Source organism: Triticum urartu, chromosome 2A (assembly GCF_056163025.1).
Source record: "Triticum urartu cultivar PI428250 chromosome 2A, HENAU_Tu73, whole genome shotgun sequence".
Lineage (NCBI taxonomy): Eukaryota > Viridiplantae > Streptophyta > Magnoliopsida > Poales > Poaceae > Triticum > Triticum urartu.
The window spans coordinates 93,336,907-93,352,688 of NC_141874.1; the positions used below are offsets into that span (position 1 = coordinate 93,336,907).

The 15,782-nt window shown below is 47.2% G+C and overlaps 2 protein-coding genes across 2 annotated transcripts; both read left to right on the forward strand.

The window, feature by feature from the left end:
- Nucleotides 1–2,146: 2,146 nt before the first annotated feature.
- LOC125541115 (uncharacterized) lies at nucleotides 2,147–3,974 on the forward strand. The gene has a single exon (XM_048704592.2). It carries the CDS (start codon nucleotides 2,381–2,383, stop codon nucleotides 3,296–3,298), a length of 918 nt encoding a protein of 305 aa, XP_048560549.2. The 5' UTR covers nucleotides 2,147–2,380; the 3' UTR covers nucleotides 3,299–3,974.
- Nucleotides 3,975–7,185: 3,211 nt separating this feature from the next.
- On the forward strand, nucleotides 7,186–9,360 carry LOC147984023 (uncharacterized). The gene has a single exon (XM_087543286.1). It carries the CDS (start codon nucleotides 7,450–7,452, stop codon nucleotides 8,332–8,334), a length of 885 nt encoding a protein of 294 aa, XP_087399412.1. The 5' UTR covers nucleotides 7,186–7,449; the 3' UTR covers nucleotides 8,335–9,360.
- The last annotated feature ends 6,422 nt before the right edge of the window (nucleotides 9,361–15,782 follow it).

Here is a 15,782-nt window from a genome sequence, read left to right on the forward strand (position 1 = left end):
CGGAAGCGTTCAAGTGAACGGGGTTGATGGAGTCGTACTCGTCGTGATCCAAATCACTGATGATCCTAGTGCCGAACGGACGGCACCTCCGTGTTCAACACACGTACAGCCCGGTGACATCTCCTACGCCTTGATCCAGCAAGGGGAGAAGGAGAGGTTGGGGAAGACTCCATCCAGCAGCAGCACGACGGCGTGGTGGTGGTGGAGGAGCGTGGTACTCCAGCAGGGCTTCGCCAAGCACCGCAAGAGACGAGGAGGGAGAGGGGTAGGGCTGCGCCAAGAAGGAGATTGAATCATGTCCCTGACAGCCCAAAACCTCAAGTATATATAAGGGGAGGGGAGGGGCTGCGCCCCCACCTAGGTTTCCACCCCTAGGGGTGGCGGCCAGCCCTAGATCCCATCTAGGGGGGCGGCCAAGGGGGAGAGAGGGGGGCGCACCACTAGGTGGGCCTTAGGCCCATCTGAGCCTAGGGTTTGCCCCCTTCCACTCTCCCTTACGCCTTGGGCCTTGGTGGTGGGGGGGGGGGGGCGCACCAGCACACCTGGGGCTGGTCCCCTCCCACACTTGGCCCATGCAGCCCTCCGGGGCTGGTGGCCTCACTTGGTGGACCACCGGGACCCTCCCGGTGGTCCCGGTACATTACCGATAAAACCCGAAACTTTTCCGGCGACCAAAACATGACTTCCCATATATAAATCTTTACCTCTGGACCATTCCGGAACTCCTCGTGACGTCCGGGATCTCATCCGGGACTCCGAACAACATTCGGTAACCACGTATATCTATTCCCTATAACCCTAGCGTCATCGAACCTTAAGTGTGTAGACCCTACGGGTTCGGGAACCATGCAGACATGACCGAGATAACTCTCCGGTCAATAACCAACAGCGGGATCTGGATACCCATGTTGGCTCCCACATGTTCCACGATGATCTCATCGGATGAACCACGATGTCAAGGACTTAATCAATCCCGTATACAATTCCCTTTGTCTAGCGGTACGATACTTGCCCGAGATTCGATCGTCGGTATCCCGATACCTTGTTCAATCTCGTTACTGGCAAGTCTCTTTACTCGTTCCGTAACACATCATCCCGTGATCAACTCCTTGATCACATTGTGCACATTATGATGATGTCCTACCGAGTGGGCCCAGAGATACCTCTCCGTTTACACGGAGTGACAAATCCCAGTCTCGATTCGCGCCAACCCAACAGACACTTTCGGAGATACCTGTAATGTACCTTTATAGCCACCCAGTTACGTTGTGACGTTTGGCACACCCAAAGCACTCCTACGGTATCCGGTAGTTGCACAATCTCATGGTCTAAGGAAATGATACTTGACATTAGAAAAGCTTTAGCATACGAACTACATGATCTTGTGCTAGGCTTAGGATTGGGTCTTGTCCATCACATCATTCTCCTAATGATGTGACCCCATTATCAACGACATTCAATGTCCATGGTCAGGAAACCGTAACCATCTATTGATCAACGAGCTAGTCAACTAGAGGCTTACTAGGGACATGGTGTTGTCTATGTATCCACACATGTATCTGAGTTTCCTATCAATACAATTCTAGCATGGATAATAAACGATTATCATGAACAAGGAAATATAATAATAACCAATTTATTATTGCCTCTAGGGCATATTTCCAACAGCTACAACCGCCCACGGGGGAGTTGCACCCATCAGTGCGGCAGTGTTGCAACGAGCGACGAGAAGAGTTATGACGGGTCTGTGACGTGCGAGGACGTCGGAATCCACTACCATTTTTATTGGGCTCCTCTTTAAGAAGCACATTTTCATTAACGAAAAGCACATTTAGTAGAAGGGAAATTTTGTGTATGAAGTAGAACCATATTTTGAGAAGAAGAAAACAACAACATCAGTACAGGTCAAATTTAGTAGCTTCAGGAATTATGTGATTTCCTAAAAAACAATTATGCGGTTGATACACCTCATTTTGGGATGTGCTTAAGACCAATACAAACTAAGATTGATTTTTGTACCACCGAATTTCCCTAAAATGAATTTTCTATCTGCCTTTACCATCCTCTTCCTATTTATGATAGAAATTCGTCAATAGGATGCAGAGGCGTCCAGGTCTTTTAACTGAAGAAATCATATTTATGGACTGAGAAACTGAAGACGTTCTACTTCTTCTTTCTTCAGTTAAAAACAGCGCGTGAGATTGCCGCGGTCGAGCTTGAGTTCGATCCCAGTTCCAATCCAGCCGGCGACAGTTCCAATCCGAGTTGGGCAAGAATCAGGAGCTCACCCCTGAATAAATGGGCAGCGGCGGCGGGAGCAGCAGCTCCAGTTCGATCTGCTCGCCCACCTTCCCGATCTCCAGACCTAGGCACGCCATCGATGGCGGCCAAGGTGCTCCAGCTCCGCAGCGCCGACGGCAAGGTGCTCGTCGCTCCGGCGTGGGACTATCGCCCGGCCGCCGCCCAAGCCCGCCCGCTGGAGATGCGGGTGCCCTCGCGCGCCCTCGAGAGGGTGCTCCAGTACTGGACCAAGCACAGCCTGGCCAAGGCCTCCGGTGAGTCCCGGGAGTCCCTCGCCCGCTGGGACGCCGACTTCCAGCGCCATCTCCAGGAAGACGGCCTCGCCAAGGAGGCCGCCGCAGCCGTCCAAGAACTCCGCCACCACGGCGTCCACCACGGAGGGCGTCCCCGTCGCCACGCCGCCACGGGCGCATCTGGTGTCGCTGCTCCAGCCACCGCCGCCCGTGCTGATCCCGTCCGTGCCTGGTGCCAACTCGTTCACCACCTCAAGGGTGTCGACCACGGAGAACCTAGCCCAGCGCCGACGGCGCCCATCGCTTTCCATGCCTCCGATGTTGCCGTCGCCGCGCGCCCTGGGCCTGCCACCACCTTGCCGGCCGCTGCTGGCACTGAGCCCGTTAGTGTCCGGTGCGCCATCCGTGCCCGTGGACGCCAGATGGCTCAAGACGAGGAGTCCGCTTGCCACCACCGCAAGCGCCCGGCTTCCAAGGCTCCACTCTGCCTGCCTGCCACTACTGTTGCGCCCGTGAAGAAGGTCTCTCGTCCCGTCGCTTCCAAGGCTCGCTCTTTCGTCGGCTCAACACCATTGCCTGTCACTGCTGCTGTGCCCGGTGTGAAGAAGACGGCTCCAGCTTCAACTCTGCGCGCAAGGGGGATGGGGGAGCTCAGCTGCAAGGTTCCGAAGCAAAACCAATCGCCATTGCCTGTCATTGCTGTTGCAGCACCAAGGAAGCAACCAATTCCTTGGCTGCGTCCAGTGGTATTACGCCTTCCCTAGTCTTTTAGTTGCTTCCTAAACCATGCACACATAAGTTTCATTTAATCTTTGTCCCTCTAGGTTCTGCACTTGCTTACCAAGATTTCTAGTGTTCTTTGAATCCCGTTCAGTCATTAGTAATTTTACTAGAGTGTCAGCAGAGTCTCCATCTAGTCTAGGCAGCAAAAACCTTGTTAAGATGTGTACGACATAGTTACCACTGCATCCACACCTGGTCCTAAGTTAAGGGTTTAAGTGAATAAAGGGCATTTTCAATAAATCAAAGTAAAGCAGATGAGCCTAAAAAGGAAACTCATGTACTGCAATTCCCGCACGAGACAGAGCGTAAAACGCACTCGCCGCAAAATGCAAAATGCCCGTTTGCTACCCGGCTTGTAGCAGGAAAAAGGAGTAGAATTGAACTTGTCGATACACACAGTAATCATGTGAGCTGCCTAGCGTTTGGAGACTATGCTGACTCTCCTGTAAAATTAATCTTGGCTGAATTGGATTCTTAGGCACTGGCGTCGTGGTGAGTTAAAGTTGCAGTTTCTGATGAGTAGCATTGGTTGGTGAACTCTTGTGTGTATGTGTGAGTGAAGCTTTAAGCTAAGCAAGTCCTTGATGTACCGACTATCGAGTCATATTTTAATCAATATCAGATATGAATGAAATATTGTTGGCCTGAATTTGAGCAGAGCATTTGAGTAACTCTATTTATTTTTATGTTTCTATGCGTCTTAAAACACGCCGTTGCTCTTGTCAGAAAAGTATGTACACGAGGTACGATCCGATGGATGCACCTATGATTTCACAATACTTTGTTGAGTTGTGAAGTGCATGGACATGTTTGGGGGAGTTTGAAGACAGACTTTATGGTTACAGATACTGCAATCTGATTGTCAAATAGGTTGCAGCTGTTTGGCAAATAGGGTTGGCTTTTCTAATGTGAAAAAGGATTCGGCGCAACAGCAGTCTTACCTTCTCTAGCTCCTTGAGAAATTTTCCTGTTCATTTGAACATTACAAATTGCACTGTCTATCCTAACATCTTCCCCAAGCAACCAAATATTGCGCTTGTACCATTGGGCATTGCTTGGAATCGATTTAATTTGTTACTTTTAAAGGAGCGACAACATGCTCAGAAGAACCTGATGATATTTAAAACTTTGCTATCACCTATCAGGTGATTCATATTCTTGCAGTGCATGAAAACTGAATTTTATAGGCATATTAAGACAATATGGTTACTACGCCCATGGGAGACAGCAAATTATAGTTTTGTTGGAACTTTTGCGTGCTTGAATGCCAAATCATTCTAGAAGACATAATTTCCTTTTTAAATATATTTTTTTCTTCAAGCAAGAATGCTGCCAAAATCTGTGCATCGTGAACAATTTCTCTGAATCCATATGCAAATGTGGCACAGAGCATGCTGCTTTCAGTTTGCTCTGTTAGCACATTTACCCATGTTAAGTTGGTTTTTACAAAACAATTATAATGATGTATGTTTTTTCCCACGAGAAACTGAACGAGTACTGCATATTCATCATTAAACTGAAACTAAATGATAAGTATGTCAGTACAGAGGTAATGTTGCATTGTTGGTCAATTCTTTGCTACTGTTCTTCATCATGCATGCATGGGGAACGTATATGTGGAAGCTTCTCCTGTGGATCATGTTTTTTTTTTCTCGGGCGGAAAGTACTAGTTTCTTGCTGCATTTTTTCCGTTGGGTGTTCAGTGACGAAAAAATGCCTTTTTCTGCAGTTCTGCTGCATTTTTCTGATTTGAATGATGAAACAATTTCCAAGATCTTACTGAACTTCTTTAAGTATACAAACATATTTTGAACTTATTTACGTGTACAAACATATTCTGAACTTATTTACGTCTACATTTTCCAAGATCTTTGTGAACTTCTTTCTGGACCATTCTGAAGTCAGTTGTTTTTCTTATGTGTTTTTCCTTCAGAACGTTTTTATTTTGGTGTTCATTCCTAACCTCATCGAACTAGCTAAGTTGCTTGATTAGACTGATGAATAATGAATATACAAAATCAATCAACCATTCTGAGTTGGAACATGCCAACAACCATGTCCATTAAATGAGTAAAATAAATGAATAAAATCACTTTCGCCCAGAAAGATTTTGAGTGAAAGCACATGGAGCTGGACGTAATATAATCGTATATCCAAGATGTCATTTTAACAAAAAAATGGTGGATTTCCTAATCCTAAAATATGTTATTTAACACCATATTTTCGTATCATTATCATGAATACAAGATACTATCACCTAGCAAATACATTTCCTCCCGAGCATGACGTGTCAAAAAAATGTTGCACCTTTTTGTCACTGTTCATTGCTGAATTTTTTATTGTTCATACCTCCCAAATGATTTTGAGCTTGAATTTGTACATGTTTCCACTGTAACATGGTTTCCATCTAATATTTTCTACTGTTGCGAGTGTTTTTTTGGAGAAGATGTGAGCTTTTGTTTTCGAAAAAATATTGCGAGCTTTTTATTTCTCAGAGGGGATGAGAGCCCAACAGCAAATAGAAATGCAGAGCCTAAAGGCTGTGCCCAGGAGACCTCCTGTTGGGCGATATCTGCGCCCGCAACGCACGCCCCTCGTGGGCCGGCCCATATACACGAGCTTTCTTTCGATTTCCTGGATCGCTCCTCCCCACGATCGTTAGTTTTTTTTTTCACATGACAGGATCGCTGGTTAACTTGTATAAAAACTATGCTGGTTGACCTTTGACCACCAACATGGATCACTGCTCAGGTTGTTGACTCATAAATTCACGAGAAAAGTTCATAAAAAATAATTCATCGATTTCAAAAATGTTCATCATATTTTGAAGAAAAGTTAACGAATTTTGGAAACATTTATTGATTTGATAAGGAGTGTTACAAAATTTCATTTATTTGGAAAATAGTTCATCGATTTTGAAATAAGTTCACCAATGTTGAAAAAAGTTTATCGGATTTGAAAAAAGTTCATTGAATTTTTTAAAAAATCATCGAATTCAATAAAAGTTCATCCATTTTTAAGGAAAAAGTCACGAATTTGAAAAAAGTCCATCGAACCCGGGAAGAAGAAAAAGACAAAAGAAAAAAAAAAGACGTGCAAAGATAAAAGTTAGCACGTCTAGTTGGGGATGGTGGGGTGATTACTGCAGCTAACAATTAAGCAAGATGTCCCCGGTTCGAGTCGCAGCGCAATCACTCATTTTTTGCATTTGGAAAAAACAAAGAGAAAAAGCTAGATGGGCCGGCCTAGTGGAGAGGGGGGTATGCACCCCTTTGCGAATTGTACTGTAGCGGGTGCAGAGGGCGCCGGATAGGATTTTGCAACCCAGGTACAACCGCGGAACCTCCCGGCAAGCGGCCCATCACGAGAAAATGGAGGGAAAAACTCCAGAAGCGAGGGAAAACCCTCTTCCCGTTCCCCAAATGCGCGCACAGAAAAGATGAGAATGTGTGCTGATCTCACAGGGTACACCCCGACGACGGAGAAAGCGAAGGCTGCCAGGAAGCCTCGCAAGCCGCAGGTATGTAGTTCACTCTACCCATCATGCCATTTGATAATTTAGTTAGTCTGAATTTGTCCCAAGTACTTGCTTGATTGTTTGATTTGTCTGAACCTGTTGTATCTATGTTGTCGCATTGTTTGGTGGTGTTAGGTTGAAGTTGAAAAACCGATCAAGATGCCTGTTTACTAAATCAAAGACACTAATTTTAAAATTATACCAAATCAAAAACACTTATTTTGGGAACGGGCGCAATTTAAGATTACTTCTTGTAATACCACCGAATTCCCCTAAAGCAAAATTGGCAATGCATTTTCTTTCTGTCTTGCACATCCTATTTTATACAGTAGAAATTCATCAACAGGTTGCAGAGGCGTCCAGGTTTTTAACTGAAGAAATCCTATTTGTGGACTGAGAAACTGAAGACGCTCCATTTGTTCTTCAGTTAAAAACGAATGAGCGCGTGAGATTGCCGCAGCCGAGCTCGAGTTCGATCCCAGTTCCAATCCAGCCGGCGACAGTTCCAATCCGAGTTCGACAAGAATCAGGAGCTCTCCCCTGGATAAATGGGCACCAGCTCCAGTTCGATCTGCTCGCCCACCTTCCCGATCTCCAGACCTAGACACGCCATCGATGGCGGCGAAGATGCTCCAGCTCCGCAGCGCCGACGGCAAGGTGCTCGTCGCTCCGGCGTGGGACTATCGCCCGGCCGCCGCCCAAGCCCTCCCGCTGGAGACGCGGGTGCCCTCGCGCGTCCTTGAGAGGGTGCTCCAGTACTGGACCAAGCACAGCCTTGCCAAGGCCACCGGTGAGTCCCGGGAGTCCCTCGCCCGATGGGACGCCAACTTCCAGCACCGTCTCGAGGAAGACGGCCTCGCCAAGGAGGCCGCCGCAGCCGCCCAAGAACTCCGCCGCTACGGCGTCGACCACGGAGGGCGTCCCCGTCGCCACGCCGCGACGGCCGGACCTGCTGGTGCCGCTCCTGCCACCGCCACCCGTGCTGATCCCGTCCGTGCCTGGTGTATCAACCACGGAGAACGCAGCCTTGCGCCGGCGATGCCCGGCTCTTTCGATGCCTCCGCCCCGCGCCCTGCGCCTGCCACCACCTTGTCGGCTGCTGCTGGTGCTGACCCCGTGGGTGTCCGGTGCGCGATCCGTGCCCGTGGACGCCAGATGGCTGAAGACGAGGAGTCCGCTTGCCACCACCGCAAGCGCCCGGCTTCCAAGGCTCCACTCCGCCTGCCTGCCACTGCTGTTGCGCCCGTGAAGAAGGTCTCTCATCCCGTCGCTTCCAAGGCTCGCTCTTTCGTCGGCTCTACACCACTGCCTGTCACTGCTGTTGCGCCCGGTGTGAAGAAGGTGACTCCAGCTTCAACTCTGCGCGCAAGAAGGGGGATGGGGGAGCTCAGCTGCAAGGTTCCGAAGCAAAACCAATCGCCATTGCCTGTCATTGCTGTTGCAGCACCAAGGAAGCAACCAATTCCTTGGCTGCGTCCAGTGGTATTACGCCTTGCCTAGTCTTTTAGTTGCTTCCTAAACCATGCACACATGAGTTTCATTTAATCTTTGTCCCTCTAGGTTCTGCACTTGCTTACCAAGATTTCTAGTGTTCTTTGAATCCCGTTCAGTCATTAGTAATTTTACAAGAGTGTCAGCAGAGTCTCCATCTAGCTAGGCAGCAAAAACCTTGTTAAGATGTGTACGACATAGTTACCACTGCATCCATACCTGGTCCTAAGTTAAGGGTTTAAGTAAATAAAGGGCATTTTCAATAAATCAAAGTGAAGCAGATGAGCCAAAAAAAGCTGGAAACTCATGTACTGCAATTCCGGCATGAGACAGAGCGTAAAACGCACTCGCCGCAAAATGCAAAACGCCCGTTTGCTACCCGGCTTGTAGCAGGAAAAAGGAGTAGAATTGAACTTGTCGATACACACAGTAATCATGTGAGCTGCCTAGCGTCTGGAGACTATGCTGACTCTCCTGTAAAATTAATCTTGGCTGAATTGGATTCTTAGGCATTGGCGTCTTGGTGAGTTAAAGTTGCAGTTTCCGACGAGTAGCATTGGTTGGTGAACTCTTGTGTGTATGTGTGGGTGAAGCTTTGAGCTAAGCAAGTCCTTGATGTACCGACTATCAAGTCATACTGTAATCAATTTTGGATATGAATGAGAAAATTGTTGGCCTGAATTTGTGCAGAGCATTTGAGTAATCTTTTTGTATCGATTTATTCTTGTATGCTTCTATGGCTTCTTAAAATATTCCGGCATTCTGGTTGGAAAAGTGTGTACCCGAGATACGATCCAATGGATTGACCTCTGGTGTCACAATACTTCCTTTGAGTGGTGATGCACATAACCATGTTTGGGACAGTTATCAGTTAGAAGATTTTTTGGTTTGAGATACAGCAATCTACTTGTCAAGAATGTGAACTCTTGTGTGTGTGTGTTGGTGAAGCTTTGAGCTAAGCAAGTCCTCAATGTACCAAATATCAAGTTGTACTGTGATCAATTTCAGATATGAATGAAAAAATGTTGGCCTGAATTTGTGCAGAGCATTTGAGTAACTTTCTGTATATATGTTTGTTGTAGAAGATTTGTTGGTTTGAGAATGTGGAAAAGTTTGCTGCTATCTGACAAATAGGTTTGGCTTTTCTCAGATCATGTTATCTTTTCACTTGGATTACAAATGTCAAGAATGTGAAAAAGGTTTCAGTGCAACAGCAGTCTTACGTTCTATGGCTGCTTGAGAATTTTTCCTGTTCATTTGAATATTACAAATTCCACTGTCCATCCTAATATCTTCACCAAGCAACCAAATATTGCGCTTGTACCATTGGGCATTGCTTGGAATCACTGGATCTAAATACAACAACTGGGGTCCCAGACAAAAGATTGGAAACTGTGTTGATGAGTCAGAGCAATAATGCAGCACTAGAAATGGACCAACTGAAGACAATCAAGGAGCAACAACACGCTCAGAAGAACCTAGTGATATTTAAAACTTTGTTATCACCTATCAGGTCATTCATATTCTGGATACTGAATATGCAGTGCTTGCATTTCAGTGCATGAAAACTGAAATTTAGGCATATTGATAAGTAAACATATTTTGAACTTCTTTATGTCTACAAACATATTCTGAACTTATTTACATCTACAATTTCCAAGATTTTTCTGAACTTCTTTCTGGACCATTCTGAACTCAGTTGTTTTTCTTATGTGTTTTTCCTTCAGAAGGTTTTTCTTGTTGCTTGATTAGACTGATGAATAATGAATATACAAAATCAATCAACCATTCTTGTGTTGGAACAGGCCAACAACCATGTCCATTAAATGAACAAAATCACTTTCTCCCAGAAAGATTTTGGATGAAAGCACATGGAGCTGGACGGCTGGACCATGTTTAATTCTTTTTGCTGCGCACTCCTTTTTTTTCACGATGTGCTATGAGCACCCTGCGACCGTTGCTACTGGTGGTGATAATCTCAGTGATTACTTCGTTCGAGAACTAAGGATAACTAGTAGGTTTTGGCGTGGGGGCACATCGTCATCATGCTCGGGAGGAAATGTGTTTGCTAGGTGATGGTATTTTGTATTCATGATAATGATAGGAAAATATGGTGTTAAATAACATATTTTAGGATTAGGAAATCCACCATTTTTTTTGTTAAAATGACATCTTGGATATATGATTATATCAATGGCGGTAAGAGCATCTACAGCCGGGCGCACCAAACCCGCCTCAAACGCCCGGGCGGACGGCTCGGTCACTGACCGGTCACAAAAATTTGACCCAAACGGCGCCTCAAACGGGCCTCAAACGCCCGGGCTGACCGACACCTCTCATATCCAGCCCAAATATGGGGCGGATATGAGGGCGCCCCTGCGTGTCCGCCACGTCAGACCGGCTCACGCTTACCCACCCGACCCCACATATATTCCTCCCCATCCACTCGCCGGACCAAACCCTAGTCACTCCACTCCACCCCACTCCACTCCGCCACCCAAGCTCCTGTCCGGCGATCTCTGGCCTTCTCCGGCATGGCGGGCAGCGGATCTGACTTCGACCAGTCATGATCCGTCGACTGGGGTGTCATCCATGCGGGTTGGAGGAGGCAATGGCCGTCCGCATTGCACTCCGCCGCTCCAGAGAGGACAGTGCCCGACCAACGGCGGGATCTATCCGACGCGACTCCATAGCGTCGGCGCATCGGGCGCTCGGATACTTCGGGGCTGGATCATCGCGGTCCCGAGAGACTTCAAATCTCCCCTTTCCTAACACCGCTCCCGCGGAGTATGAGTCCCACCGGGGCCGGTGTGCCCGCCCTGGGAAGGAGAGGATAAGGGTGGCAGTGGCTCGCCTCGCTGCTGACATGGCGGCGGCGCGGGCGGCCGCAGAGGAGGAAGCCATCCGCGTTCGCACCGTAAAGAAGCGGCAGCAGAGGAACACGCGCGCCCTCGCCCGAGAGCAGAATCGAGCGGTCCGTGCAATGTTAGTGATGTAGTAGCCGGACGATGTGTGTAATGCATTGTTACGTATTTGCATGAGTTTGTATCGATTTGAGGTATGGTAATTGAGGTCTCCAGTTGTGAGAAGGAAAATTTGAGGCTTGACCAGTTAGTGTCCGCGAACGCGCCCGGGCACTTCCGCGGACGTTTGAGGGGTTGGATTTGCCAAGTCCGGCTATAGAATGCTCTAAGGATCCTCCATTCAATTCCTTCCGTTTCAAATTAACTGAAGTTTTAGTTTTGTCATAAGTCAAACTTATTTAATTTTTACCGAATACATTGAAATTTTTGGTAGTCAAACCTATATTCATTTGGGACGTAAGAAAGAAAAACAAGTTTTCCATGAATATTGAGGTAAAAAAATGTTGCACTTTTTGTCACTGTTCATTGCTGAATTTTTATTGTTCATACCTCCCAAATGATTTTGAGCTTGAATTTGTACATGTTGTTGGAAATATGCCCTAGAGGCAATAATAAAATGGTTATTATTATATTTCCTTGTCCATGATAATTGTCTATTGTTCATGCTATACTTGTGTTATCCGGAAATCGTAATACATGTGTGAATATATAGACCACAACATGTCTCTAGTAAGCCTCTAGTTGACTAGCTCGTTGATCAATAGATGGTTACGGTTTCCTGACCATGGACATTGGATGTCATTGATAATGGGATCACATCATTAGGAGAATGATGTGATGGACAAGACCCAATCCTAAGCATAGCACAAGATCGTGTAGTTCGTTTGCTAGAGCTTTTCTAAGTGTCAAGTATCATTTCCTTAGACCATGAGATTGTGCAACTCCTGGATACCGTAGGAGTGCTTTGGGTGTGCCAAACGTCACAACGTAACTAGGTGGCTATAAAGGTACACTACAGGTATCTCCGAAAGTGTCTGTTGGGTTGGCATGAATCGAGACTGGGATTTGTCACTCCGTATGACGGAGAGGTATCTCTGGGCCCACTCGGTAATGCAGCATCATAATGAGCTCAGTGTGACTAAATAGTTGGTCACGGGATGATGTGTTACGGAACGAGTAAAGTGACTTGCCGGTAACGAGATTGAACAAGGTATTGGGATACCGACGATCGAATCTCGGGCAAGTAACATACCGATTGACAAAGGAAATTGAATACGAGATTGATTGAATCCTTGACATCGTGGTTCATCCGATGAGATCATCGTGGAACATGTGGGAGCCAACATGGGTATCCAGATCCCGCTGTTGGTTATTGACCGGAGAGTCGTCTCGGTCATGTCTGCATGTCTCCTGAACCCGTAGGGTCTACACACTTAAGGTTCGGTGATGCTAGGGTTGTAGAGATATTAGTATGTGGTAGTTGTTCGGAGTCCCGGATGAGATCCCAGACGTCACGAGGAGTTCCGGAATGGTCCGGAGGTGAAGATTTATATATAGGAAGTCCAGTTTAGGCCATCGGGAAGGTTTCGGGGGTAATCCGTATTGTACCGGGACCACCGGAAGGGTCCCGGGGGTCCACTGGGTGGGGCCACCTGTCCAGGAGAGCCCCATGGGCTGAAGTGGGAGGGGAACCAGCCCCTGGTGGGCTGGTGCGCCCCCCATGGGCCTCCCCTGCGCCTAGGGTTGGAAACCCTAGGGGTGGGGGGCGCCCCACTTGGCTTGGGGGGCAAGTCCCCCTTGGCCCCCCCCCTTGGAGATCAAATCTCCTAGGGCTGGCGCCCCCCTAGGGGCCCTATATATAGTGGGGGGAGGGCAGCCGCACCAAGTCCCTGGCCCCTCCCTCTCCCCTCGTAACACCTCTCTCTCTCTCTCGTTGGAGCTTGGCGAAGCCCTGCCGAGATCACTGCTGCTTCCACCACCACGCCGTTGTGCTGCTGGATCTCCATCAACCTCTCCTTCCCCTTACTGGATCAAGAAGGAGGAGACGTCTTCCCAACCGTACGTGTGTTGAACGCGGAGGTGCCGTCCCTTCGGCACTTGGTCATCGGTGATTTGGATCACGACGAGTACGACTCCATCAACCCCGTTCTCTTGAACGCTTCCGCTCGCGATCTACAAGGGTATGTAGATGCACTCCCCTTTCCCTCATTGCTAGATGACTCCATAGATTGATCTTGGTGATGCGTAGAAAATTTTAAAAATTCTGCTACGTTCCCCAACAGTGGCATCATGAGCTAGCTCTGTGCGTAGTTTCTATGCACGAGTAGAACACAAGTTGTTGTGGACGTTGATTTTGTCAATTTACTTGCCGTTACTAGTCTTATCTTGATTCGGCGGCATCGTGGGATGAGGCGGCCCGTACTGACCTTACACGTACACTTACGTGAGACTGGTCCCACCGACTGACATGCACTAGTTGCATAAGGTGGCTAGCGGGTGTCTGTCTCTCCCACTTTACTCGGATCGGATTCGATGAAAAGGGTCCTTATGAAGGGTAAATAGAAATTGGCATATAACATTGTGGTTTTGGCGTAGGTAAGAAAAGTTCTTGCTAGAAACCTATAGCAGCCACGTAAAAACTTGCAACAACAATTAGAGGGCGCCTAACTTGTTTTTGCAGCATGTGCCATGTGATGTGATATGGCCAAAAGGATGTGATGAATGATATATGTGATGTATGAGATTGATCATGTTCTTGTAATAGGAATCACGACTTGCATGTCGATGAGTATGACAACCGGCAGGAGCCATATGAGTTGTCTTAATTTATTTATGACCTGCGTGTCAACATAAACGTCATGTAATTACTTTACTTTATTGCTAAACCGTTAGCCATAGTAGTAGAAGTAATAGATGACGAGACAACTTCATGAAGACACGATGATGGAGATCATGGTGTCATGCCGGTGATGATGATGATCATGGCGCTCCGAAGATGGAGATCAAAAGGAGCAAATGATATTGGCCATATCATGTCACTATTTGATTGCATGCGATGTTTATCATGTTTTTGCTTCTTATTTGCTTAGAACGATGGTAGTAAATAAGATGACCCCTCACAATAATTTCAAGAAAGTGTTCCCCCTAACTGTGCACCGTTGCTAAGGTCCGTTGTTCCGAAGCACCACGTGATGATCGGGTGTGATAGGTTCTAACGTTCGCATACAACGGGTGTAAGCCAGATTTACACACGCAATACACTTAGGTTGACTTGACGAGCCTAGCATGTACAGACATGGCCTTGGAACACGGAAGACCGAAAGGTCCAACATGAGTCGTATAGAAGATACGATCAACATGAAGATGTTCACCGATGATGACTAGTCCGTCTCACGTGATGATCGGACACGGCCTAGTTGAATCGGATCATGTATCACTTAGATGACTAGAGGGATGTCTATCTGAGTGGGAGTTCATTGAATAATTTGATTAGATGAACTTAATTATCATGAACTTAGTCTAAAATCTTTACAATATGTCTTGTAGATCAAATGGCCCACGCTAATGTTGTCCTCAACTTCAACGCGTTCCTAGAGAAAACCAAGCTGAAAGACAATGGTAGCAACTATACGGACTGGGTCCGGAACTTGAGGATCATCCTCATAGCTGCCAAGAAAGCATATGTCCTTGAAGCACCGCTAGGTGAAGCACCACCCCCAGCAAACCAAGATGTTATGAACGCTTGGCAGTCCCGTGTTGATGATTACTCCCTGGTTCAGTGCGGCATACTTTACAGCTTAGAACTGGGGCTCCAGAAGCGTTTTGAGCAACACGGAGCATATGAGATGTTCCAAGAGCTGAAAATGGTTTTCCAAGCTCATGCCCGGGTCAAGAGATATGAAGTCTCTGACAAGTTCTACAGTTGTAAGATGGAGGGGAATAGTTCCGTCAGCGAGCACATACTCAAAATGTCTGGGTTGCACAACCGCTTGTCTCAGCTGGGAGTTAATCTCCCGGATGATGCGGTCGTTGACAGAATCCTTCAGTCGCTCCCACCTAGCTACAAGAGCTTTGTGATGAACTTCAATATGCAGGGGATGGAAAAGACCATTCCTGAGGTATATTCGATGCTGAAATCAGCGGAGGTGGAAATCAAAAAGGAACATCAAGTGTTGATGGTGAATAAAACCACTAAGTTCAAGAAAGGCAAGGGTAAAAAGAACTTCAAGAAGGACGGCAAGGGAGTTGCTGCGCCCGGTAAGCAAGCTGCCGGGAAGAAGCCAAAGAATGGACCCAAGCCCGAGACTGAGTGTTTTTATTGCAAGGGAAGTGGTCACTGGAAGCGGAACTGCCCCAAGTACTTAGCGGACAAGAAGGCCGGCAACACCAAAGGTATATGTGATATACATGTTATTGATGTGTACCTTACCAGTACTCGTAGTAGCTCCTGGGTATTTGATACCGGTGCGGTTGCTTATATTTGTAACTCAAAACAGGAGCTGCGGAATAAGCGGAGACTGGCGAAGGACGAGGTGACGATGCACGTCGGGAATGGTTCCAAGGTCGATGTGATCGCCGTCGGCACGCTACCTC